This window comes from Scylla paramamosain, chromosome 12, assembly GCF_035594125.1.
Source record: "Scylla paramamosain isolate STU-SP2022 chromosome 12, ASM3559412v1, whole genome shotgun sequence".
Classification (NCBI taxonomy): Eukaryota; Metazoa; Arthropoda; class Malacostraca; order Decapoda; family Portunidae; genus Scylla; species Scylla paramamosain.
Genome location: NC_087162.1, coordinates 13372266 through 13399823, shown reverse-complemented (window position 1 = coordinate 13399823; position 27558 = coordinate 13372266). Strand labels below are relative to the sequence as shown.

The window sequence follows — 27558 nt, the reverse complement described above, 5'->3', positions numbered from 1 at the left end:
AGCTGACAGTCCTGATGAAGAGGCGACCACTAGGCTGTAGAGGAGGGATGCGAGAGGGCTGAGGCAAAGCACGTCTCACAACCCATGAGTAGTGAGGCGCCAGCTGCGGAGAATAGAGACATTTAGCAGTGAAGCGTGTGACAATGTAGGTAATTCTGTCGTAGAGAGGAGAGAGATGAAGTTCCGCTTGCATGTTGGCAACTCTAGTCGATGACTCGCATGGCCTTATTTTGAAAAACCTCGAAGGGCTGTAAGCAAGATTTGGGAAGCTGAATAAGAGCAGGAGAGAGATAATCGACAACTGAACGAATAAAAGACACGTAGCTTGTCCTTGAAACTGGAATAAAGATGCCAGTAGCATTATTCGTCAGCCACTGTAGAGGCGTGAGGCGCTTCTGCAGACCAAGGGGATGGTACGCTGGCCCGGAGGAGCGCGAGGAACGTGAACTGGAGCCCCGAGTTAAAGGTACTGCCGACAGAGAGGGACGATACAGGCACCAATGGAAAACTGGGGAAGCAACGCAGGGCTGATGGTAGTAAACACTGCTTTTTTCAGGAGAGACGATTAGTCCACAAGCAGCAGCAGAGGTATTAAAGGAATCAAGATAAGCCTGAAGAGCAGCAGGAGAGGAAGAATGAATACATATATCATCAGCATAACAGATGATCGTTATACCAAGCATATCAAGCAAGAGGGAGAGTAAACGGTGCATACAAACACTAAAAAGGAATGGACTGAGCACCCAACCTTGTGGAATCCCTAGATTGAAACCTCGAGAGGAGCTGTAGACACCATGAAAGAAAACCCAGGAGGATTTGTTGCTGAAATATCCCCGTATCCACTTTAGAAGGTGCTCCTTGACTTCGAAATCCACCAGTTGATCGAGGATGATGTCTCTGTTGGCCACGTCAAATGCACTCTTGAGGTCAATGAAGGCCAGCACGCTGCTGGAGAAGAGGCGGGAGTAGAGCTCCGCGAGACAATGGTGGGTGCCCTGGCGTGGCTGAAAGCCAAAAAGACGAGGCGAGATTTCAGACTCCAGCCGATAAAGCAGACGGGAAAGTAGAATGCACTCCATGACCTTGCTGAAGCAAGAGGTGAGAGAAACTTGTCCGTACCAGGCTTGGGGATAGGGACAATGGTGCTGCAGGTCCAGGCAGAAGGTACACATCCCTGGGAAAAACATAGATTATAAAGGCGAAGGAGAGAGTTACCAGGTACACGATGAAATAGCCGAAGAACTGAGTACGTGATCCCGTCGTCTCCTGGTGCTGTCGCGTTACCCCGAGCCAATGCACGTCGCAGCTCCTCCTCGGTGATCGGTATGGCATCCTCATCATCCCCCTCCAGCAATGCTGCCATCAAGCGGAGAGTACGTTGATCCTCTTGGGCAGAGAGAGTCTCCAGAACATGTGTGGGGAGATTAGTCACACAAGACTGTGCAGCCCAGCCATCAAAAAGTTCCTATGTAAGTTCACCCGGGTCGTGATGAGCGCTGGCAGGTTTCCTCCGAACCACCCTATTAATCAGATGCCACATAGCCTCAACACTTGTCTCCCGATTAATACTGTCCGTAAATTTCTGCCACTACTCCATTCTCACATTTCCTTGTAGTGCTACCAACTCATCCCTACCAGCCTGGTAATACTGCACGTTACAAGGGGTTGGATCCTATTGAAACAGGCGCGCGGCCTCCTTTGCCGTCCTCTCAGCCAGAAGAATGCGATCGTCCATGGTCCAAGAGTGCGGCGGACGGGAATGACGGAGATGTGTCCTGGTAACATAGCAGGTGAAAAAAATCATGAGTGATGGTGACCAAAGAGGAGTAAGGGGTATCAGGCGAAGAGAGATCAAATCTAGGGAGACATAATTGGGACAATACTTCGGCGGTATAGAGATACGTAGTCGACGGTGGACTGGAGTTGACAAAGCAGGAGCAGAATACTGGAAGCTAAGAGCAATGTGGTCGGAAAACAGGGCTGGAACGGAAGAGCACTTGACGTGAATAGCCAGAAGACCCGACGTGATGACATGATCGAGAGTCTCGCCGCGGGAATGAGTAGCTCCATCAGTGGCCCAGCAGTAAGACGGTGAGTCTGGATGTATTATAGGAGGCGGCGACCATTCCTGTTTGGATTTGGAGGGACATCACCCAACTCTGGATGGCGAGCATTAAAGTCACCCATGAAGATCAATCCCAGAGCAGCTAGGGGAGGCAAAACACCTGTAGACAGCTCAAGTGGTGAACAATAAACATTGCTAACAGAAAGTGTAGCTGAGGCTAGTGTCACCTCAAACTGCTGGAAGCTAGTGTCAGGGTCAGTTGAACAACGAAGAAGCTTGTGGCGAACTGAGGAGTGAACATACGTAAGAAGGCCATTCCTTACCCGATGTATGTAGGAAACATACCCTGAGAGAGTGGGAGCTACAGCATGATGCATATGGCCAACAAAGGACTCCTGTATAAACACTATCCGCGGGTGGTGCCGAAACACAGATATCTGAAAAGCTGCAAGCTTATCAAAGGACGTCACTCCACAGGCATTCCAGGAGAAGATATGTAGCTGTAGGCGATTAGCGAACTGCTTGAAATGGTGAGGTCGGCAAGAGGAAGAAGGAGCACACACAGCAGCAGAGGAGGGAGTGGAGGACGTAGCACACGCAGCAGCATGGGAGGGAGTGGAGAACGCAGCACATGCAGCAGTAGAAGCGGGAGTGGAGAGCACCGGTAGCACACCCGCACGCGTAGCCCAGGGCTCGAACCGCTGAGTGAGTGTCGAGAGCTTCTCAATGACGGTGTGATGTGCCTGCGTTAACGTCGCCACTGACGCCTCCATAACAGTTTGCGAAGCAGCAACTTTGTTGATGTTGGCCTCCAGTGTGTCCAAACTGGACTCGAGGGAGGCAGAGCAGGGTTTCAAATTTTCCACAACAGTCTGAAGGGCCAAGATTCGTGGAAGCAGAGGAGAGGTTGAGTCCGAAAGGGTAGGGAGCGTCTTGGGTGGTGATGGTGGTGGTGCTGATGATGGTGGTGGAGGTGCTGTCCTCGACTGAACTGAAGCGGCAGAACGACGTCTGGACCAGCCGTGCCATGCATTAACCCCTCGTTCGTGACAACAAGGGCACTGCCAGTTGGCCGTGACGGCCGGAGGCAGTGGTGGTGAAGGAGTGGCAGCATTCTCTCCGTCGACGATCGGGCCGGGCCTCAATGGCGGCAGGAACGAGAGTCGTGAGGGCCAGAGCACCAGGCATACTTCTCTGCAGCCGAGCAGTATCTGGAGATGTGCCCTACATTCCAAGACCGAAAGCACATTGGACTGTCACTTGACATAGGCTGAACTTCACATGACGGCAGACACGGTAAAAAAAAACTGAAGGACACAGACAACGGGGGAGACTCCTGGAAACTCCAGGTAACCACAATCTTGTTGAGTGGCTGACCGTTTTGATGGAAGCGGCGGACACTGTAGATACCCGGCAACTCCTTGCCGAGTGACTGTCAACCCCAACAGGGTAACGGGTAATGAGGTAGCTGGGGAACTTCTTAGACCACACAGGAGAATCTTCCACCTGAAGTTTCATCCCCAAAAACTTCCCAGCCACAACACTGCACAATATCCTGACGCTTCCGCGCGATGTAGACAAAGCGAGAGGTCACTGCTGGCATTTTAACCTCAGCCAGAGTACGGTCCAGGCAAAAATGGCGACTAACCATAGTTAGCCAGCGAAGTTTTATGTCCACACCTGGATTCTCAAGAAAGACTAGCTTGACATAGTCTGTTCTGGGTGCAAAAGCAGGCAGGCGAGAGTGCGCAGGGTGAGTAAGCGGAGGCAAGAGTCGAGAAGATGGGTAACAAAGGCGGGTAGTCGTTAGCCGCGGGAGCACCATCACTAGGAAAAGTACGTGAGGATTTACTGGTTGGTATCACGTCATCCCCACTGGTGTTGGCGTCGTCTATCGTACGCCTGGAGATGGAGGCAGAGGAGGTGGTTAGAAGATCACAGCTGGTCTGATAATGTGGAAGTGGAGCTGGAACGACTGCGGAAGATAACTGCCTCGTTCCTCCATCCTCAGACAAATGAGGCCACACTTCCTCGTCCCCACTAATAACAAGGTCCTCCTCAAGTACATTAAATGAGGCCGGACCAGAGTACGCCAAGGCACAAGGCCCTGACGTAGCAGCAGGAGGCCTGCCGTGTACAACAAAGGACGAAGCAAGCCAGTAACTACAGAAAGTGTTGCTGTGGCAACCAGAGTACAAGAGCACATCCGACCACCGATGTATCTGGAGAGAGAGAGAGAGAGAGAGAGAGAGAGAGTCGAAAGTCTCAAAACAACTACCTAGTATGACAAGATGAACAGAAAACTTAAATAATGAAGTGGCTAAAAGGGAGACTGATGTAGATTGGAGTATCAGAGGAATAAAGTCATGTCTGATAATTAGAAAACGTTTCCCGTGCCTTCCTTCGCGTATTTGTGAGAAACCAACTCAGCAGTTCCTCTACTAATTAATTTCTCTTCCAGTTTCCAGCACATTCGCTTATCAAGAAGAAAACATCCTGGAGTGATTATATTTCTGTTCGTGTTGCTTAGGTACTGTTGGGTATGAAAGGTTGGCCTTGTTTTAAACTTTAGCACGAGTATGATTTCATTAAGGGCTATTCGTAGATATCTCGTGTATTTTAGTGTAGCTAGTAGAAAGTAGAGTTTATTGTTGTTGTTGTCCTTGTGGTGGTGGTGGTGGTGTTGATATTATTATTATTATTATTATTATTATCATTATTATTATTATTATTATTATTATTATCATTATTGATAGTAGTAATAGTAGTAGTAGTTTTCAGGAATCATATATCACATTTCAATACTTCAATAAAAACCACACTAATTAGGCTGATATTTTCAGTATTGAAAGATTTTTCCACATAAATAGGACTTTTTGTTTCTATATTATTTTATAATATGCTTACAATAAAACTCATATTTTTGGGTCACAGACACACACACACACACACACACACACACACACACACACACACACACACACACACACACACACATTGAGAAATAGAGAGAGAGAGAGAGAGAGAGAGAGAGAGAGAGAGAGAGAGAGAGAGAGAGAGAGAGAGAGAGAGAGAGAGAGAGAGAATTAATATTAATTTCTTCATGAATGACACTCTTTTTATAGCAGTCTTGATTATCGTATCTCCTAACAAATTTTTGCTGGCAGGTGAAGTCGAGGCAGCGGTGCTCACCCGGCCCTCGCCTAACCGACTCTGTCCACTCGTGACATGGAGGAGGCTCGCGGTGGCGTCCTTGTTTGTGCAGGGAACGCACGGCCGCACCACTGCTTGTAGCCACCTCTAGTAGCTGCTCTCACGCCAAGCACAGCGACTCTCAAGCCTTCATAGCCCTTCAAAGTCTACCACCTCCTCCAAGCCCCTCACAACACCTCCATTTACTCATGACCACGCAGAAACCGTTATAGTCTCTCCTAACCCTTCGCAATTTTCATTTCAGTCCCTCCTTTACCAGTCACAATATTCCCATAGCTCCTCAGTCTCTCAGTTTCTCCTTTACCTTTCACAACCTCATCTTTACCCATCAACGATCTTTCCTCGTCTTTAATTCCTGATCAATAAACCCAGTCACTCAAAGCTTCCCGCACCTTTTCCTCACATCATGATTTCTTCCAGTCCTCCACAGCCTCTCCTTCACCCTTCACAACCACGTCCTAGCCCTCATTTCCTCACATCCTTCCTACAGTCCCTCTCCACGACACTCCCAAAACACCCCCAACGGTCCAACCTTTCCTCAGTTCTCACAACCACCTCCTCACTTCGAGACACCCTTGCCAGTCTTGCATTTCTTCCTTCTAAATGGCTAGGCTGTTAGAGAGCTCAGAATTTTGGAATTCAGTTGATGGTCTGTACATTTAACCAGGATATCTCATCATTAGCCTCTGTTTGGCTTCGACGGCAGTGAGTGTCCTGAGAGAGAGAGAGAGAGAGAGAGAGAGAGAGAAGGCTAATGTTTATGTGTATAGATGCCTCCCGAATACGTAGTGAATCTGTTTCTGTAGCTTCAAACTCTTCATTATGTTGTGTTCATGCTGTCTCGATGCTTCGGTTTGCTGTGCTTAACCAGTCATCGGGAACAAGCTGTAATCTGCACAGTGTTCGTAAAAAGCTGTTGGTATATGTGAAGATACATATGTTTAGTAGCAAAAAAACATATCCTTGTCGTCATCGAGAGAAATTCTATTGTTTTCTGAATTTCATATGCAAAAAAAGAATACTTGTAATAGATGTCCTTCCGCAATACGTACTATGATACTTTTTTCATCTCGTTTCGGCTTCGGTCTCGGTCTACTATTGACGTACGACAGTGTTGCCACTCAAGGAATTTTTCAACTGGATTAATTTTCTTTTTCGTCCTTCAAGTTTTTAGATTTTTTTTTTTTTAGGTTCGTCTTAGAGTTCTTGAAATGCAGTCTTAGGATCTGTTTTTTTTTAAAGCTATGGGCTCTCATAAGGACTATTTTCAAAAGATCACAGTGACGATTGATCGGGTTCTTATGAATATTTTTCTTATAACATGATGCAAAATCCTTGTTAGACTATCACTATAATCTTGAAACACACACACACACACACACACACACTCACACACACACACACACACACACATTTGAAAACCTCAATAACTTACATCTGGATTCTCAAAAGAACTATTCTCAAAGTCCAGGGATATGATAAGTCGGATTATCATTGATATTTTTCTTGTATATGGTACAAAATCATTGTTAAAACCATCATTAGAATCATGAAAACACCTTTGAAAACCTTAAGTACCTTCCACTAGAGCCTGCTGAAAATAATCGAGGTAAGAAGCCAAAACGTTTAAAAGTTGTCAATTCCTCATAATTAAATTCTTGGGGGAGTGGCAACATTGGTGAGAGAGCAGAGTCCCCGTGTCAATTTTCTTACTTTTCTATCACACTCTCAGATCAATTACCGCCGCGTGATGTGTTAAGTGTCGTGTTGTGTGGTAGTGCATTATATAGCAAGAGAAAAAGAACTGCTATCGTGAACATATACATTGTAAGGTGAAATCACATGACCCCACCACCATGAAGCTTTGGAAACCATTCACTACATCATGTCTGGGACTCGCCTGGCTGTGTGCATCACTTGAGCAGGACGCGTGGACCCGTATTGTGAAACTCCCCCATCAGAACGCGTCTAAAGGCACATAGATGATTACTTGGGTTACCATATGTATTTTTTTTTTCCGATTAATGATGCAGAATCTTTAACTTGTCACTAGAATCGCAAACATCCTTGGAAACCTTAGTAACTTCCACCTAAGATAATTCAAGTAATTGAGTTAAGGAGCTGAAACGTGAGATTGCGGTTCATGGCTGACAGATATACCGAGTCAGCTTAAGAGCCACTAGCTTCCTTGACAGATACCTAAGGATTGTAGCAATGACGGCGCTAAAGACGTGATGAGCATTGAAGTCCCCCAGAATATCCCTTCAGCTCCTCTTAGCACCACTAAATAGATTCCTGAGCTTGTTCGCTTTGTTCTTTCGCCGTCTCGAATCAGTTGCACCGTGAACCATCCCTCAGAAAACCCCTTCAGCTCTTCTTGCCACGCCCAACTTGATCCCTTAGCTTGTTTGCCTTGTTCTTTCGTCATTTGTGGCCAGCTTTCCCCGTAAAGCATCCCTTTCACTGGGTTGGATACAGGTGCGTCTTTATTTTAGTGTCTGGCTGTGTTATAGTAATCCACAGGGAAATTATCGAATGTTGAAGGTCGTATGACGCTGTATAAAGCATGACACGTATTTTCTTCCTTGAAATGAGACGTCATGGGTGATTCAAATATGAACTTAATAACATTAGTTTTAACGTTATAATATACATAATATACATACAAGTGCTTTAGAAATGTTGGGAGCCGTTGATTAATAGATAAGCAGAAACACGAACAAATGAGGTACAAATCCTAAGCCAACAAGAGTCCAGTTCTTCACACTGTGAAGAACAACAGGTGTGGGTTCATGTGAAATCGCTCTCATAAAGCTAACCATTTTACAATAGAATGTATGCTGTAATTTTAATCAATAGTTCTACATAGATTTTTCTGCTGGCAGAAATATATGTATTTTTGGTAGAGTGTAATTCCAATAATATATTATAACAGCATAGTAACAATGTATATTTGTGTCAGATGTTAGAATATGCTATTTTTGTGTGAAAGAGAACTGGATTGCCTTCCACACCACTCAGCGTTTGTCTATAGTGAGTGACTAGAGCACAGTACTGCAGCGTTAGGATAGCATAGTGCATAGCATCTGTCGTGTATAACTGTGAGGTGGATGAACACAGCTGGTGTTCCTCCCACCCTCATGTATCGTTGTGCCTACAACTACTGCTCCTCTGTCATACTGCCCTGGCAGTGTTGTCACCTGACCAAGTCATGCTTCCTCCAGCAGGTTGACATAATGCCCCATTCTGTAGTGTGGTCAGAGCTTGATGTTAAATGTTGCAAATTAATCCACAGGAGCAAGATTCTTCTGTCTACTCAAGGTCTTCATCTTCATTGTCATATTTCTCCTCGCTTGACTCACACCCATCACATTCTTCATTGTGAAGGCATCAGATGCTGGCCTCTTTTCTCTGGCCATCCTTGAGACATGTATACGAACGAGTATTGGTGCACTGTAATGCATGTCCTATCAAATCCCAGCTGTGCGTGAGTGACAACAGTCACTCAGGGGAAAGATTTGTGAGACTTGCAAAACACCATCATGGCTTTTGATTATAAATAAACAAAATACTCACCTGAGTAGTGCCCAGTGGTAGTCACACTCTTAGCACAGTCCATCACATGGTGAGTCTTACTGTCATTGTTAGTCATTTACAGGCTTATGGACTCTTGCCTTGCTCTCAGTGTACAGTGATCCCCCTATGAAAGATACCATTAGCTTGTCCAGTAGTGGGGAGACTGGGACAGAGCTGTGCAGCACTGTTGAAGCACTGCCACAGGTGCCTGGCATCTTTTGGTGACTCTGTCTGGGTTTCCAGAGGAGCTCTCAATCCCAAGAATCCATCGTGTCTAAGAATATAAAGCAGTGTGCTGATGAGGACACTTCTCTGTGCTATGTGTGTGCTCTTGTGTTCATGACTGCCTCTCCTCTGCCATTGTCTCACTCACCATGGGTACATTGCATCCAGCAGGATGCTTGGGACTTTGTCGCAGGTCTTCAGACATGCCTCTTCATGGCGTTTAGTTCCAAGACCATTCTTGGCATTAAGATATTTACTTCACTGCCAAAACCTATAAACACCATTATACTTTGTTTCATATTTGAAAGACTAGTGGACCCAGTGGTTGTTATTATCTAACCACATAGTTACTCATGAAGACTGTCTGACATACCATAAACTATGCCAAGGCTGACTCAGTGGCAACATGGGGAAGTACATTAATGTGATCATTATTGGTGCATAATCTTCATGTTGGTTTTTGCCTTCTGTTCTTCATGTTACTGTGATCAGATTAGGCTGCTTCCCTAAGTGAAGCATCAGATGCTGCTTGAAGACTGAGTAACTAAGAACTTTTTAGTGTTTATATTTGAAAATCTTTGTTCAATAGAACACAAGTAATTATTATGAAAATGCTGACCCTAGCTTGTTTTGCATCAGTTTGTATTATTTCAATATTGTAATAATTATTTTAATTGTTGTTACAGGATATTATAGCTCAGAGATATCAGCTTAGTGTTCAGTACAACAGGTGACTGATGAAGGTGCTCACATAGATCATGATTCATGAAAGCTTCAAAACATTGGTACTTGATTCCAATGAGATGATGGGAAAGAGTTACTGTTGCTCTGAGCCAGACAGGGCATGGCTGCTGAGCCAGCCTGTATATAGGTCACTGTGTTGTAGTGGTGAACAGCAAGTACATATTTAAGGATCATGCAAAGATTCTCATAAGCTTCAGAGCAGGAGACAGTAACAGGCAGAGCAGCCCTGGCAGCCCTGCTCCCTCAAGTGTTGCCAAGCTCTGCCTTCAGACACATCAGAATTCAAAGTTTTCCATCTATCTAAAAACATGATCCTTCATTCAGATTGTATTTTTACAAGAAAAAACATGTTTAAAAACAGGAACATATAATCACTGGTGGTATATACAGTAACTGTAAACTTGGTGTGGGCCCAAAGTGTATAACTAGCTCATATCAGTATGTGGAATATATATATATATATATATATATATATATATATATATATATATATATATATATATATATATATATATATATATATATATATATATATATGCTTGAGTGAGGCAGGACAGGACAGGAATCCACTTGGCAGCCTTTGATCTCTCTAGGAAGGGCAGTCTTGGGATTTATACACACAAAGCACAAAGATGAAATGTTTCACCAACCTCTTACTCTAGGGAAATGGCAAAAGAAGATAAAGGTGAAATGTTCATTGGCAGTGCAACCCAACTGCAGCTTGCACCAATATTACCTGTGGTTTCTGCTGAAGAATTAATTTTCTGTATGCTTGTTTGTTCATACAACCAGTAATTGTAGCAAATGAGGTAGTTTTTTGTGTGGAAAGCATTCATAATGGAGTAAAAAATATGATGGAGTTAAAATAAGTTTACTTGAGTAAGAACAAAAGAATACAATATAATTTTTCAGTTATCCTGTGTCACAATACTTTGAAGGTTACCATGAAGAGAAAACACCACCACTTTATTGAGTGTTTCTTGGGGTCTTGCCATCTGCCCTGCCCTGCTCTGCCCTGCCCCACTCAGCAAGACCGGCTCAGTAATGGGGAGGAATTGTAGTTATTTACATCTCACAAACCCTCTTGTAACTTTTAACAATCTGCAGCATCAGGTATATTGGATACAAGTGTTTTTACTGTGTCATGCAATCTTGGGGACCATTGCAATATGTGGTATTATAGCTAGATTCATCAAAATCAGGAGGAAATATTACAGTTTGTGATGCATTCTTTGTTATTAAGAAGTCATCTGGCCATTATGTTAAAAGCTCAATATGTATTTTAAGGGTATGAACCTAAAAGATTTTGTGTTTGAACCTGAGATTTCTCCTTTGTGAAGGTCTCCAGCTTACCCTCAAGGGGCTGACTATTACAACACAAGCCTTCCATTCAGAAACAGTGGCTATTTTTGTACCTGTCCATTTTCTGTAATACTGTAGCCCTGATAGTTTTCCATGTACATCAGTGTCTTGTGGCAATTATGTGGTGAAATCCTGTATATTATTATCCTTTACTTCATGACTTGTACTCATTCTTAATGGGGAAAACTTAGGGACACAGGAATAGAAGAAAAAAAGAAAGAATTGAGGATCATCAGTTATCAGCGGAAATGGATTATCTGACACCTGTTTCAAAATCTATCTATATATCAGGTCAGCAATCCCACACAGACAGAGCACCACACTCTCATACACACATCATTCACACTTTAAGCCCCATAAAGCTAAAAGTGTTTCAAAATAAGAGCTAAAATACCAAAGGTTACCACAGCATAGTGGAACCAGATTTTTGTATCACAAGGAGGAAACAAGGAAACATTCAGTTTGGTAACTATTTCTACCTCCCCCCAAAGGAACAGGTGACTCTCCATGGCAAGCACAAAGGACCCAAAGGAACAACACCTTTGAAAACATCACGGTTTATTGTACAATGTTTGAACTATACCATCTTGACTATCTAGTGCTACACTCCATCCATCTTACCATAACAGGTAATGCTAAATAAAAGTAATACATATATTCCTTATTGTAGTAGTACATAGTATTCAAACACAAGATCAACACAGTAAAACCTCAAAGTATTGTGGCACTTCTTCCTCCAACGAGATTCCTCTCAGGACCAAACCATGGCGCATGAACCCAACATAATACACAGCTACTCGGTCAAAAAAATATATTTGTGTTATGAGTCAGCTCTGTATTCAATTCAGACCTCAACATGGCACACTCATCATCAGGCTTCTAAGTGGCCATGCTGCATTCATTGCGAAGGAAAACTCAATACTTAGCAACAACACATGCTGAAGAAAAGACTCTTTGAGGATAGCAAGTAATTATTTTTATCTAAACAGTAAATAAAGATATAATATTTAATAGTAAGGTCACACATGTCATACATCTCTCCTATTCTCTATCTGAGGGGACTTTATTGTATTTCCATCACACTCATTTTAAGAAGGCACAATAGAATAGCCTCATTAGACTTTGCTGGCTTCAGGAACCTTTTGCCAGGTCCTGAAACCACACCTGTTTTGCCTTTCACCCAGCGAGACAGGGAGGGACTCCAGCGAACACCAGTCGAGCCTCCTCACCCACACAATGGCCATCTCCTCTCAAGAAAAACACTTAAACAGACTATGATAAAATATTTAGTTAGCTAAAAGCACCATTTCCTTGAGTGAAGGTCTGGCTGACTCAAAGTGCCCACTGAGTGAATGCAACTGACCTGGAATGCTTAAGTGACAAACGCTGTAGTGATTCTAGAGGGGTGGGCCGTGCTGCCTGCAACACAAGACACACACAGACTCACCAGCCTCGCTACAGCGCCACCTCCAGTCACAGGGTCTCTAGGTCTTGTGGCAAAGGAATGTTCTTCAGATTGGCAAACTTCTTCAGGGCCTCATAGTTCTGGTACAGTCTGTCAATCTCTGTCCTCATATTGATGTTGTCGTTGACGAGTTTTTCGATGTCTACCTGTTCTGTTGTGCGTTCTGACTCCAGCTCATCCTTCTGCTCAATTCTCTTGATGCGGCAACTGTGAGGAATGGAAGGTGACACTGATAGATTGATGTGATATTATGAGAACTGTGGCAAGACCTCCATGGTTCTGTTTTTGCTGCTCTATAATTTAAGATGTTACCTTCAGAGAGGGTCATGATATTATGGTTCTTGTTTTTATTGCTCTATTAAGATACCACTTCAAAGGGGGCCATGATATTATGCTTTTTTTCAGTTTTTATTGCTCTATTAAGATACTACTTTCAAAGAGAGTCTTAACAGCAGTCTCCCTTTTTGCTTTACAGAATAAAAATAACTGATAAGAGTACTATGATAGAATTCTGTACAATATAAGAATGTGATGCTGTGTTTGGGTGTTTATTCCACACAACTTGCCCTCTCACCTGGCTGCATATCCTCTGTTCTTCAGTGTCCGTCGGCGTTGCTTCATTTTTATGATATCCTCCCGACACAACCCCCGCAGCTTGAGTTGGCGGTTGAGGTCCCTGACACTGATGCTGACCAGCTCATCATCGCTGATGTCACAGGGTGGAGGAGAGAGGGGCGGCTGCGACCAAAGACAACACTGATAGAGCTCCTCATAAAACCCAAGTTTAGTGTCTTTTACTTGAATATTCCCTATATTTATTACATTTAAGAGGGCTCAGTTATCATGTTAATAGTAAAAGACTACAAAATCTATTTAGAAAATGGATGAATGTACATCAGTTACTGTACAATACATGCATTTCCTCAATAGGTATGAAGATAACATCTATAATTTACTGGATTACGTAAGTCCCCATGAAATAACTACCTACAAAAATTTATTCATGAACAGCCCACATGATAAAACTGAAGGACATGAATTGCACCTTCACATAGACACCAGCCAGTCACAGTAGTTGGCCTGACTTTACTTGAAAAACATGAATTGCCTCTGAACATGGAAACCATCAGCTAGTTATCCTGACATCACAAGTCCTGATAGGATTAGTGAGTCAACATTGTACCAGGAACTCTCTAGGCTTATGAGTAGGCCTATCATACACTGTCACCAACTTGCTGTATTTCTGTGGAAGCTTGCAATAGTTATATGGTCTGTTGAATTGTTCTTCTATTAAATTAATCTGAGGGAGAGACATTAATTTAAGGTGCCACATTAACTGAATTATCTAGTGCTGGTTTACAAATATAATTGCATTTCTTGAGTATTTAATGAAGAATGGAATAAAGTAAAGTGAGTCTTCAAAAGTTTCAGTAATGAAAGTAAGTATACAACTCAAATTCTTTTGAGTCTTTTCTAATAATCTTTAATACCTATTTATTTTACTTTCCTGAGAAAGAAATATTAGTTACATGTAATACATTCAAATAATTTTGGTGTGCAAATGACTAATAATACAGTTGGTAGCAAGTCATTTAGTTCTCTGAGATTCATACAGCACTCAATACACTAACACCTCACATAAATTGACAAAAAAAAAAAAAAAAAAAGGAGGGGAAGTTGTAGTTCTTTCATTTATTTATTTACTTATTTATTTATTAATTTTTTTACTGCCAACATTTTTAACTTTTATCTTTTCCTTTTTACATTAAATTAAGTCACTAACTTTGATGCACTTATTCCAAAAGTGATCAGATGATGCACTGAGTATTTACCTACAGCTTGCCTCAATACTAAATGAAGTGTTCAGGCAGTCAATCAGTCAACAAAATACAGACATAAAAAGTGACATAACCTAACAATCCCTACAGGGATCCCTAAGGCTTCGGAGATTATGAGAGACAGAGGTTACATAATCCTTAAAACATTGAAGCAACAGCATGACAATGTCCACTGTATCAAGAGTGAAGTGGATAATATGAGTGAGAAAGATGCTATTTATAATGAACTTGGAATTGCTATTGAAATCTTAGCTGTTCAAGAAATGTTTCCATATATATATATATATATATATATATATATATATATATATATATATATATATATATATATATTAACCTCATGTATATGCAGATCCTTAATCTGTACATGACTGCACCAGTCAATGTGATGTTTTATTTTTATTCAAGTTATGGCATTGTAATTAATTTCTATACTGCATATAAAATTTTAGTTAACTTTTCATTGGCAGTAAAATCAACACAGAATTATTTTTATCTATACACAACAAAATATTCTGAGATCCAAACATGAAAAAAATGAAATCATGCATAATTGAGTCTCTACAAATTTTTCATTTTTGTGGTCAGTACTTTGCTAGAGCTGAAAGGATCAATGTTTATGTGAATACTTGATAATCCTGTAACATGAAAAGCATCTAGGGAAAAGTCCAATAGAAAGCTAAGTAAAGCATAAAACAACCATGGCCATACATATTTCAGCTCTCTTATGAAAGTGACAAGAACAGGATGGCAATGATATTACCATCCTGTTGCCATCTTGACTGTAATAACTTATAACAAATAATTTAAAACAATAACCACATTACTACTCAACAAGAGTGTTGTTCATACCCAGTCTTCCCGCTGTGCAGAGTGCGGGTGAGAGCCTGCCAGCTGAGCGCTCTAAGGTCCACCAAACCAAAACCGGGAGAAAGTTGTCATGACACACAAGAAAAGTACAGCTATACCTGTTACATCTCAACACACCGTCAGAAAAAAGTGCATTTGTGTTATGGTTCTTGAATTTTTCTTGATGTGAATCCAGTTACATCAATTAAGCTAGAACTGTTACAATATTAAAATACTTCAGCTTTAAAGACTAAAATTAATTCTGAAAATGGAGACTACACTCTTTGGATAGCACATTCACCCTTGATGTTAACTTCAGGAAACCAACAACTGTGTTGTGAAAGTTTACCAGAAGTCTTATTCAATCCCCTTGCGATGGGTGGAAACATGTCATCCAAAGAGGAAGGTTTGGGAACAATATGACTGAGGGATGGACACAAGGTAAAATTCAACACCGCCAGTGCTGTGAAGCACAACACAGCAGTGACCAACACACAAATGCATAATCCCACTTTAAGTAGTGAGGCACAAGCAGGACCTGGCCCAAGGGTGCATATTTTTGAAGCACTTGACTGAAAGCTTGGCAGGCGTCAATGGCAGCCTCCATGAACACAAAGACAAGGCCATGAGGGTTTGGGTCATGGATGAGCTACTTGTGTCAGTATCTAAAGTTGAATTTTTGTATTAAATATATGCTTATGAATAAATATATTCAAGGCAGAAATATCTGAGATATATTCATATGACTGAACAGTGCATTCACTTGGTTGAAGTAAGAATAAACTGTAATTGAAATTAATCATTATATTGTTTTAATTCACTGTAATAGAACACAGTACTTGTGCAAATGTCAAACATTGTTTTTACTCTCATTTGTTACAACATAATGAAATAAATAAATAGTCACTTCACTGACCATCACTGTTGATGTGGGTAGCTGGGATGGTGATATGATAAACGTTTAGATGATTTGTTAAGACAGATCACTGCTGGATCTGTAATGCAAGAAAATCTTTAGATCCCAACACAAGTATTCACTGTTAGGGCACAGCCAGTCACAACTCAGGGAGAAAAAAACAGAATTATATCAAATGAAATAAACTTGGCTGTTTCCAGAATAAAAGAATGAAAGGCAGCAATCTTACTTAGTGTTAGATGCAAATACCACACTTCAGCACAGGTTGATTGGATTGATTTGGATGAGTGTTAAGCCAGTGCTAGTGCTGAAGCTCCCCCTTACAGAACAAATATATCAAGAAGTCCTAAAACATATTTAACCAAAATAACATTGGATCAAAAACAAAAGTGAGGAAAGGGTGCTTAGGCTTGAAGAAAGAGTGCTTAAGCTTGAAAGCCTTGGAAGTAGCCTTGATGAAGGCCATGAATTATAAAAGAGACTTTATTTTCTTTCAGCCCAAATTTTTCGTCATGCACAGTGTAGTAACATAATGCAGTAGTACCAAACTTTGCTACCAGCTGTTTGAATTATGTTTTATGGAATAGAATATACTGAATTAGTAGACTACGGTTGTCTTTTAACTCAAATAACAACCATCAAGTAGCACACATTACATCATACTTATTCACTTAACATGACCTATATTCTCTCTCTCTCTCTCTCTCTCTCTCTCTCTCTCACATACACACACACACACACCATTCATTCTTTTAACCAGTGTTCCCTTTCATTATGACCAAAACAATCCACCGGAACTTGTGTATCCTCAGATCCACAATGCCCACACTATCACTCTCCACATACCAATCCATCTCCCTGCATCCACTCAGGGTTACTATTACTATCAACACATACTTCTACCTTTGATTGTCAGGAATTGAAACAGTAACTGGTATTAGAAGCTAAGTAATTTACTATGCATGATACTCACTTCCACATTTTTAAGCACTTTAGCACCTTATTTCATTCTCTTGGCAGGCTCTAGTGGAAGGTATTTCATGATTCAAGATATGGGTTATTAAGGGTTTGATACCATTAAAGGGAAGATAATTATGAGAAAAATATCTGTAGTATTTGAAAATAGCCCTTATGATAAAGCAAAGTGTTTAAGAATATAAGCTTCAGGAACACCAATAACTCTCTCTCTCTCTCTCTCTCTCTCTCTCTCTCTCTCTCTCTCTCTCTCTCTCTCTCTCTCTCTCACAAGAAATTTTTGCAGTCATGACACAACACACCTTGGACTCAGAATCCTAAGTGTTGCATGACAAGGAATGAATTCATTACTGGATATGAATGGACTACATATTACCTACCTCCACTGCACTACACTACACTTCCATTCATCCAACACTGCAGCCACTCATGACAGACTCACCACCCACGACTTACTACTGGAGATGCATGGACTACACATTGCCTACCTCCCTGCACTACGTTGTCATTCATCTAACACTACAAGCACTCAATATGGACTCACCATCCACAACCTGAAATGCATGGGTTAAACATAACCTCCACTGCATCACTTCCATTCATCTAACACTGTAGCCACCCATCACAGACTCACCAATCACATCTTATCTATCCCACTCTTTTCACTTCTCTTCTTGCCCTCTCCTCACCTTCTTCATACCAATCAATATGTTAGTACCTCTCAGTATCAGGACACTACTACATACATTACTTGAACAGTGGAGGTGTTTACTCACACATAACTGGAATATAATGAGGACTTGGATGATGAGAAACTTTGGTAAAGATATTTATGATGACACTTACCTTCTACTGATTCTTATAGTCTATTATAAGTATTGTTTCCTGCAGCTGGTTAGGTTTTTATATACCAAACTAATAATTGTATATAGAGGTATTCTGAATGACATGATGTGATACCTTAAAAAAACTGCAGTTTCATCTCTCCATTCACAAATAACTATCATAACCAAGCATACAATATAGATGACTTAACTCTTTCAAGAGAGAGGTTTCAAGACACCTCTTGTAATTTTTAATATTCTTTTTGGACAATAATCTTTTGAGACTCATCTCTTTTTGTTGCCCTTGGCCAGAAACCTCTTACATAAATAAAAAAAAATAAAATAAAATAAAAATACTACGTAACATGAACCTGTGACAAGTTTACTTCACTAGCAAAGAACAACTTTAATAATTATGTATTTTAGATACTGGTCTGTATTCTGAAAGCACTTCAGTATCTTGCTTCAACCACTTTCAACGTGATGTGGTGAAAGTTGAGGCTTTGAAGGGTGTTTTGTAATTCTAGGAATAGCTTAACATATACTCTGCATCATCACTGGAAAAAAAAGATGCTGACTATGTAGCCTTTGAAAATCATTCTTACGAAATTCCAAAATGTTAAAGAACACCACATACAGTGCATAGCTAATACAAAATCCCACAATATATAATGCCTCAAGACACCTGCAATCCCAAGTAACTGTGAGAGGTGAGGGAGGCAACCAGGAAGAGAGAGGAGAGGAGTAGAGAAGGGTGTGCACGGAGCTGGAAAGTCTGCAGCTCATGAGATGGATAATAAATTGTGTTGCCTCCCCCCCCCCCTCTTCTTTATGGTCCAGTGGTCACATGGGAGCCTGACCACTGCCGAGAATAGTGGTGTGGCCGTGGTGCAAGAACTGGTCTGGTGCTGGCTGTGGTGCTGCTTGCCATTGTATTGTACTGACAGATCTTCTTTTTTTTTTTTTTTTGGGGGGGGTGGAAACTTCTTCACTTCTCAGTTTAGTACTTGCATGATAGCATTTTTCAACAATTTGTATTACAGATTGAATGATTTGCTTGTTTATTTACTTATTTTTAGTGTTTTTAGTATACTTCCTCGTGTATACATTAGCAAATTAACTTGTTCTAAGCTTTATGATTGTTCTTTATATGATAACTAATTTTACTTCCTGTCTCTTAAACTTCACGCACATGTTTCTTTCTACTGCCCAGCATCATGACCCAAATTTCACTTGATGACCACCTCTTGGCTGCCAACACAACAAACACTTCAAGCAAGACAACTAACTCTGCCTTGGTGGTATGCACACTGACAACTAACTCTGCCTTGGTGGTATGCACACTGACAACTAACTCTGTCTTGGTGGTATGCACACTGACAACTAACTCTGCCTTGGTGGTATGCACACTGCTTACAATGTGCCTGCTTTTATACTGACTAGAATATATCTTTCCATAAAAATAAAAGCTTATTTGCAGATTGAGAATTACAAAACATACTATAAGAGGATAAGTCTTGGTTATCAGATGCTACCACCCAAAGAAATAAATGTTATAAGTATAAAGACTATGACAGCCTCACAAAAAGCATGTTACTGCACCTTCAAGCTCTTATTTAGTGCTGTGTGTGTATGAGGCAGATATGACTGAGACTTGATAGTTAAAGTTTGTCTTGTTCATCAAAAAAATACTACATTTTCATAACTTTTCTTTTTCCAGCACTATGCAAACTTTGGACTGCACACACCACATATGCCTCATGAATCACACAATGCACACAGCTAAGGCAGAGACACTAGTAAACTGAGATCTGTGTTGGAGGCCACTGCAATACATCACAAGAAATATCTAGTAAACTGAGATCTGCATTGGAGGCCATTGCAATACACCACAAGAAATATCCTGCCAAGACTGACTAAGAAAACTTGTCAATGTATAAGAATAGATAAGACAAAAAACTAGCTTGGTTGCTTAGCTAAGTAAATGTTCATAGTTTGGATATAATTAATGGGATATGGGTTCTTTATTCAGGCATTAGGACTTAGTATACTGTTTTAATATACTATGAGGATACTATTCTTTTTTGTGTATGAAGGAAACTGGCTAAGGACAGAAAAATGGGAAAAAAGTGCACTAATATTATTGCTGCCATCAGAAAAAGCAAATAGAAAAACATTGGCAAAACTAAGGCCACTTTAACTCATGAGATATCCTGATCAGCACTCTTCTCTCCAAACACTTAGTCATGCAAAGGAAGGAGAAACAAAAAAAAAAAAAAAAAAAACACACACACAGGCAATTTCATTCACGTATTGATAAGTTATGTTCAAGAATCCCACAAAATTAGAGCCCATATGTTCTTACTGATGACCAAAATATCCACTGGTCTCAATGGAGAACATGAAGATTCACCACTCCAGTAACTTTTTAGGTGTGGGTTAACATTGTTAGATTACACGTCACATAACCTAACCTATCCCAACATATCCAGAGAATAAATAGGGTGCCTGATCTTCATGGGCTATAGAAGTATAGTGTGAATAATATATAGCTGGGTTAGGTTATATCAGTGAAATGGTGCCATTATGTTACAGCACAGGGGAAGGGTTGAGATGGTTAGATTATATTACATAACCTAGCCTCAGCCCATCACAAAAAAACACTAGGAAGGATGGCTGATCTTCATATGATCTATAATAAACCAGTGTGCATAATATTCACAGAAGTTAGCCTATGGTGGTGAAATAGCTTTAAGGCTGGCTCAAGACTGTTAGATTACATAACATAACTTATCCCAACCCATCCCAGAAAGTGTTAGGACGGCTGATCTTGACAATCCATGACAGAACACTGTGTGCATAGTATTCCCGAGGGTTAGGTTAGTGAAACACCCTTAAGACAACAGCGTTTGTGATACCCAGGTACCCTAACAAAACCCAGTGACCACTGCTCCCCTGAGAGGCCAGCGGGGCACCTCCGAGGCCTGGGGCGGCGGGAGGCCATATGGCGTGCCCCGACTGGCCCCCTCAAGTTCCATTAAGGTCCTCAGGGGCGCCGCTCCCCACACAGCGACCCCCTCCCCACCTTCCCGGGACAGGCGGCCACACTGACCTTAACGGGTCTCCTTTCCATCCCTGCAGGAGGAGGCGAGTGTAGCGGAGGCTTGGGGCCACTGCGGCGTGTGGTGGCGAGGCAGAGAAACGTGCAGGAGGGAGAGGAGGGAGAGTGGAAGCGCTGAGTCACTAAGGTGATTGTTTACACTGTCACTCCTCCCAGGCTTGCCAACCTTAACCTGCCCTCTTCCTCTCACTGCTGCCAACCCTACCAATAACCCTATCTTAGTCGTGCTTCTAACTGGCTATTTTGACACTCTTTGTATTATTATTACACTAATATTAGCAGTATCATAACTTGAAAACTCTTTAAGCCGTACAGAAGAGTAGGAGTAACTCTAGTATTCCTTATTATAGATGGTATCTGCTACAGGAGGAAACATGCAGCCTAACCTACATTTTTCCTTTTCTCTCGTACAGTAATTCCCAGGTGATCATATAAGTTTCTAGTTTTAATAAAGAGTAAGTGTTATCTGTACCCTATGGCCATGAAACACAACCGCGTATCCACCTTTGGCAGTATTTAGGGGTACTCAAGTCTATACTCTCACATTCCATATTTGTAACCCGCGGCTATCTTTTTTTTTTTTTTTATTGTTGGGGTAGAGCAGGTCCTGCTATTCCCTCCTCCTTATACTGACAATTACCTCTAATGCCTCTTGAAGTAGAATGGATTCTTATATTAAGTCATATGGGTTCACCGTAGGGGATTATAAATAGCGTTATATTTAATGCTCAGCGGGTCTCTCTCTCTCTCTCTCTCAAAGACGCCTATGCATAGCTATGCCTACACACTTTCCCGAGCCTGCCTTCCCTTTTTCTTGATTTTCGCAGTTAAACTTTTCTTCCTCTTGAGGGTGCAACTGCTAAGCTGGTCTCTCTCTCTCTCTCTCTCTCTCTCTCTCTCTCTCTCTCTCTCTCTCTCTCTCTCTCTCTCTCTCTCTCTCTCTCTAAAAGATAACGATAGCCACGCCTACACACTTTCTCGAGGCTGCCTACCCTTATTACAGATTCTTGCAGTAACTTTTCTGTCTTGAAGGTGCGAACTGCTAAGGGGTATATATTTCTCAAACATTACTTTATTATATATATATATATATATATATATATATATATATATATATATATATATATATATATATATATATATATATATATATATATATATATATATATATATATATATATATATATATATATATATATATTTATTTATTTATTTTTATTTTTTTTATTTATTTTTTTTTTCTTTCAAAGGTCCTCTTTTTTTCCCTAGAGTAACGATAGCCATTCTCTAATTTTCTCGAAGTGTCCTTCCCTTATTCTCAGTTCTCGCAGTAACTTTCCTTCTTGAGGGTGCAAACTGCGCAGTGTTGTTTCATGCATTACTTTAGATTTTTCAAAAGGTCGCTATTTTAAGGTAACGATAATTATTCGTACTATGCTTTCGTTCACGAGATCGCCATCTCTTCTTAGTTTTTATGGCATCCTTTTCTTGAGAGCGCATGTTTCCCTAACATTACTTTAGGTTCCTCAAAGGTCGCTATTCTAAGGTCATGCCTTCACGCTCGAGGCCCTATCCTCGGTTCTCGTGATGACATTTTTTTTTTTTCTTGGATGCGAACTGATAAGTTCTGGGCAATCCTTCTCTCTCTCTCTCTCTCTCTCTCTCTCTCTCTCTCTCTCTCTCTCTCTCTCTCTCTCTCTCTCTCTCAGGCACTAGCTTAGTTTATATATATATATATATATATATATATATATATATATATATATATATATATATATATATATATATATATATATATATATATATATATATATATAATCTTATGCCTCCACCTTCTCGAGGGTGCCTTCTGTTCTCGGTTCATGGAATTACTATTTTTTTTCTTCTTAATTTCTCTCGAGGCTGGGAACTGCTAAGGGCATCTTTTTTTCTTGCATCACCTCAGTTTTTTATAAAGGGTCCTCGCTCTCCTTTAAGATAACCATTCCTATCTTGCATTGTTTCAAGGGCGTCTTCGCCAGTTCTGCTTCATGGGTTCTAGTGATAACACTGATCTTTTTTTCCTGAGGGTGTGAACTCCTAGGGGGCATCTGTTTTTCTGGCATCACCTCGGTTTTTACAAAGGATTCTCTCTCTCTCTCTCTCTCTCTCTCTCTCTCTCTCTCTCTCTCTCTCTCTCTCTCTCTCTCTGCTACCTGTACTATTTATATATAACTGGTAGTACTATTGTTACTTCTGCTGTTACTATCAGTACTAATCAATGTTGCGACTATGACAACTACAATTATTGACTCATTAAAACAGTCATGAACACTGATGTTTTAATTGCAGTTCTATGGACTGTGTCACATCTGGCGTTACCAAAGGTTCTTCTACACTATTATCGCCATGCCTCACCCATATCATTCTCTATTTCCTGATCTCAGTCGGTATGATAATATTAATACCCCAGGCGTCACTTGCATAAAAATTATCAACGATTTAAATGGGCACTCAAATCCAAGTGTAATATCCAACTATCATGACTTAACATCTTATAACAAACTACACGATAAAGAACAATCTATTTTTAGTATATTACATATTAACTCAAGGTCTCTCTCTAGAAGCAGTGATAATATTAAGTTATTACTCAATTCTTTTTCAACTTCTCCAGACATCTTGACCTTTGCAGAAACTTTGCTCGCTGATAATAACAAACATCTACAATTCTACATCACTTAACAAGATACCATGCTTACCATCTTATCAGGGACTCACGAGGTCATGGAGGTGTTTCCATATTTGTTTCTGATAAATATTATACTAAACAAATCCAAAATTTAACATTTGTAAACATAAATATTGAAATAAATACAGTCAATGTAAAGTTAAATTCACTAAGTATTACTGTATGTACAATTTATAGATCTCACACTAAACACGTATATGAGGATGAATTTACTGGCACTCTAATCACACTTCTACAAAACAACCTAAGTACCAACACCAAAACAATACTAATGGGAGACTTCAACATACACCTACTAGAACACACATCTCACACCCCTGCTAATAATTTTATTATTAGCCTTCAGTCCATTAATTTCATACCGCACCATCCCTAAACAACAAAAATGGAAATTTGTATGAGACACTTGTTTATCTGATTAAGACAAGCACACAGCAATTGGCCTTTCCAATGTCTTCTCATTCAACCAGTTCATCGCCAGTGATAAATTTCCGCAAAGTCTTAACCATCCCACACTTATTCCCACCTATAAAGCTAAATTATAGGCCATTTCAATGTATAGGTTTTCTCAAAAAATTATGAAAAAAAAATTATCTAGGTAATAGGTAAATTATTAACCCAGAGCAATTTGGATTTAGGCAAGGATGAAGGACATTCAGTGCATTAAATACTTAAAAAAAAAAAAATCAATTCCAATTAAAAATGCTCAACTTTCCACTCTTAGCATTTATATTGATTTTTCGAAAGCGCTTCATACGGTTACGCATGATTTATCAATACAATAATCAAATTACTATGGTATAAGAGGCAATATACTCGGCTGGTTCAGAGATCATCTAGCAAACAGAACGCAGTCTTCAGTCACACCAAGGCAGTATTCAGGGTTCCATATTTATTTATATAAATTATTTAACCCATATATTTACAGATCTTAAAGTAATACTCTTTGTTGATGATGCAACACTACATCAATGGGGAGGACTTTGTATGCTAACCATGGTAACCTACCAAGAAATCCTTCAGAATTGGTTTCTAAGCAAAAAACTCATCAATTAATTATAGTAAAACATACTGCATGCACTTTACAAATAAATCTATTAAAACACTTCCACCTTTGATCTTCTAAAATACTCACCACAAACTCTTACACGTAATATTCGATGATCACATGACATTTCAAGCACACATTATCTCAAGTTTCTCTCAAGTTATCAAGAATGGTTTCCCTATTTTACCAGGTTAGAAATCTCATGCCTAATAACATACTCAGAATTCTATATAATGCACATGATTGGTACATCTATATCGTATACCTTTGTGGGGGAACACATACCCTACACACTTGTTACCTCTCTTTAGAAAAAAAAATTATATATATATATATATATATATATATATATATATATATATATATATATATATATATATATATATATATATATATATATATATATATATATATATATATATATATATATATATATATATATATATATATATGAGTCATTACCGACTGTGTGTACATTTAGCATACCCATCCTCTTTTTAAACAAACATTTTAAAATTATTTGATAACAACAAATTTGAAATTGGGATATATATGTATAAACTGAGTAATACTAATAACCATGTGGCATTACTAGCTCACCATAACCATAACTATAATGCTCGTGTTGTTGTACATCTACGTAAGCCTCAGCACAGCTTGCCAATCTATAAACGTTCTTTACCATATTTTGGCTGTAACGTTTGGAATTCTATCCCTGATCAAATTGAAAATGTTCCAACCCTAGATTCTTTTAAAACGCTTCTTAAAAATATAAATATTATTTCTCGATATTAACTACTTAGTGTATTAGGTCGAAATATTACCAGTGGGATAAGCGCTAAAACTCTGTAAGTAGCTCCATTTCAAGGGGTAAGTTATGTATATTCTGGTGTTGCTCGGAATGGATTTGTAAAAAAACATTTCTTTGTCATAAACATATGTTATATTAGAATGACATTGTTTGTGTTCATATTAGCCTCCATTTAATGTCCAAAAAGTTATGCTTCGTATGGGGATCTTATTGGTTTTAAGTAAAAATTTATATTTCCTGAAAATATAGTTTGTAAAAATAATTCAGTATTGAACACTCTCTCTCTCTCTCTCTCTCTCTCTCTCTCTCTCTCTCTCTCTCTCTCTCTCTCTCTCTCTCTCTCTCTCTCTCTCTCTCTCTCTCTCTCTCCTTTAAGGTAAGTATACTCCTATATTTGCACTATCTCGGGGGTGCCTTCTGCTTTTGATTCAGATTTTTTTTTTTTCTTTTTCTTGAGGGTGTGAACTGTTAAGGGACATGTTTTTTTTTTTGTTTTTTTTTTGGCATTACGCCAGTTTTTACAATCCTTTAAGGCAACTATTCTTATCCTTAAGCTTTCTCAATGAGACGTTGTCTAGTTGATACTTTCGATAACATTTCTCTTTCCTGGAGATATTAGCTGAATTACCTTCGTTTTTTATAAGATCTTTTCTCTTAAGAATAACCATGGCTAGTCTGCCTACACTATTTCCTATTTTTTTATTATTAATATTATTTATTTATTATTTATTTTTTCTGAGGATGCGAACTGCTAAAGGGGCTTCTGCGTCTTTCAAGTTTGTAATGTCTCATCTCTCATAAGATAAGGATAACTACTATATTGAGGTTTCTGTATTATGTCCATATTTCCCTTCCTATATTATTATTATTATTATTATTATTATTATTATTATTATTTATTTATTTATTTTTTTAGTGTTTGTTCTTGTTCTTGTTCTTGTTCTTATTATTTTTATTTTTTCTTATTGTTCTTTTTGCTATATTTGTTGTTGTTGCTGTTGTTGTTCAATACCTGTTTTACACCTGAAGGAAAGACGCGAGTGCAACTTATAATAACATCCACTCATATTATGTCTTCATGAACATTAAAAACAAGCAGAATGTGAACGTATAACGGTTTTAGTAGCTACATTCTGGCTTGACCTGTTTCCGTGACCCACAAGAGACACGAGCTAGGTTGTGTAATGTGGAGGTGTGTCTTCACTAGTGCGTGTCAATACGGTGTTTTGAGAGACTGGACAGCAAAGTGGAGGTGTGAAATGAGAGGTTGCGTTTCAGTGATATAGGGAAGAAAAAAAAAAAAATAAATAAAAAAAAAAAATATATATATATATATATATATATATATATATATATATATATATATATATATATATATATATATATATATATATATATATATATATATATATATATATATATATATATATATATATATATATATATATATATATATATATATATATATATATATATATATATATATATATATATATATATATATATATATATATGTACTAACAGTTACACAATAAAGAAAGGAAGGACATAAGTTATATTTATTTAGAAACGAGCATGCATATATGTATGGGAATGTAAATAAGGAAAACATGGAAGAGTGAAATGAGGGTTTGTAATATACAAAGACTCTGTATACTTGTTCTGTATACAGAGTCCTTGCAATATATATGGTGTTCAGATAATGAAGGGAAACGTGATTGCAAGAACCACAGGGGGAAGACATGAAAAGATATCTATTTAATAACGTAAATACTTTGGAGATAGAGAGAAAAAA

General features: G+C 39.4%; 2 protein-coding genes across 4 annotated transcripts in view; one reads left to right on the top strand and one right to left on the bottom strand.

Annotated features, from left to right (window-relative positions):
• The window catches only part of LOC135105702 (synaptotagmin-10-like), a 111000-nt gene extending 104315 nt beyond the window's left edge, over positions 1–6685 (top strand). The window contains exon 12 of the mRNA XM_064014108.1: positions 5233–6685. Within this exon, the coding sequence (XP_063870178.1) occupies positions 5233–5236 (4 nt within the window). The 3' untranslated portion in view covers positions 5237–6685. The remainder of the gene's footprint in view (positions 1–5232) is intronic.
• Positions 6686–10678: 3993 nt separating this feature from the next.
• Positions 10679–21342, bottom strand: LOC135105703 (transcription factor MafK-like). Of its 3 annotated transcripts, XM_064014111.1 has the most exons (5): positions 21165–21340; positions 16254–16332; positions 15341–15391; positions 13225–13388; positions 11727–12857 (listed from the first exon to the last, which is right to left on the bottom strand). In XM_064014111.1, the coding sequence occupies exons 2-5, from the start codon at positions 16254–16256 to the stop codon at positions 12659–12661; spliced, it is 417 nt and encodes a 138-aa protein (XP_063870181.1). In that variant the 5' UTR covers positions 16257–16332; positions 21165–21340; the 3' UTR covers positions 11727–12658. The 3 variants fall into 3 exon arrangements, with proteins under 3 accessions (XP_063870179.1, XP_063870182.1, XP_063870181.1); XM_064014109.1 differs by lacking the exon at positions 16254–16332 and having other exon boundaries at positions 10679–12857; positions 21165–21342; XM_064014112.1 differs by lacking the exons at positions 15341–15391; positions 16254–16332 and having other exon boundaries at positions 10679–12857; positions 21165–21342.
• Between the last annotated feature and the right edge of the window lie 6216 nt (positions 21343–27558).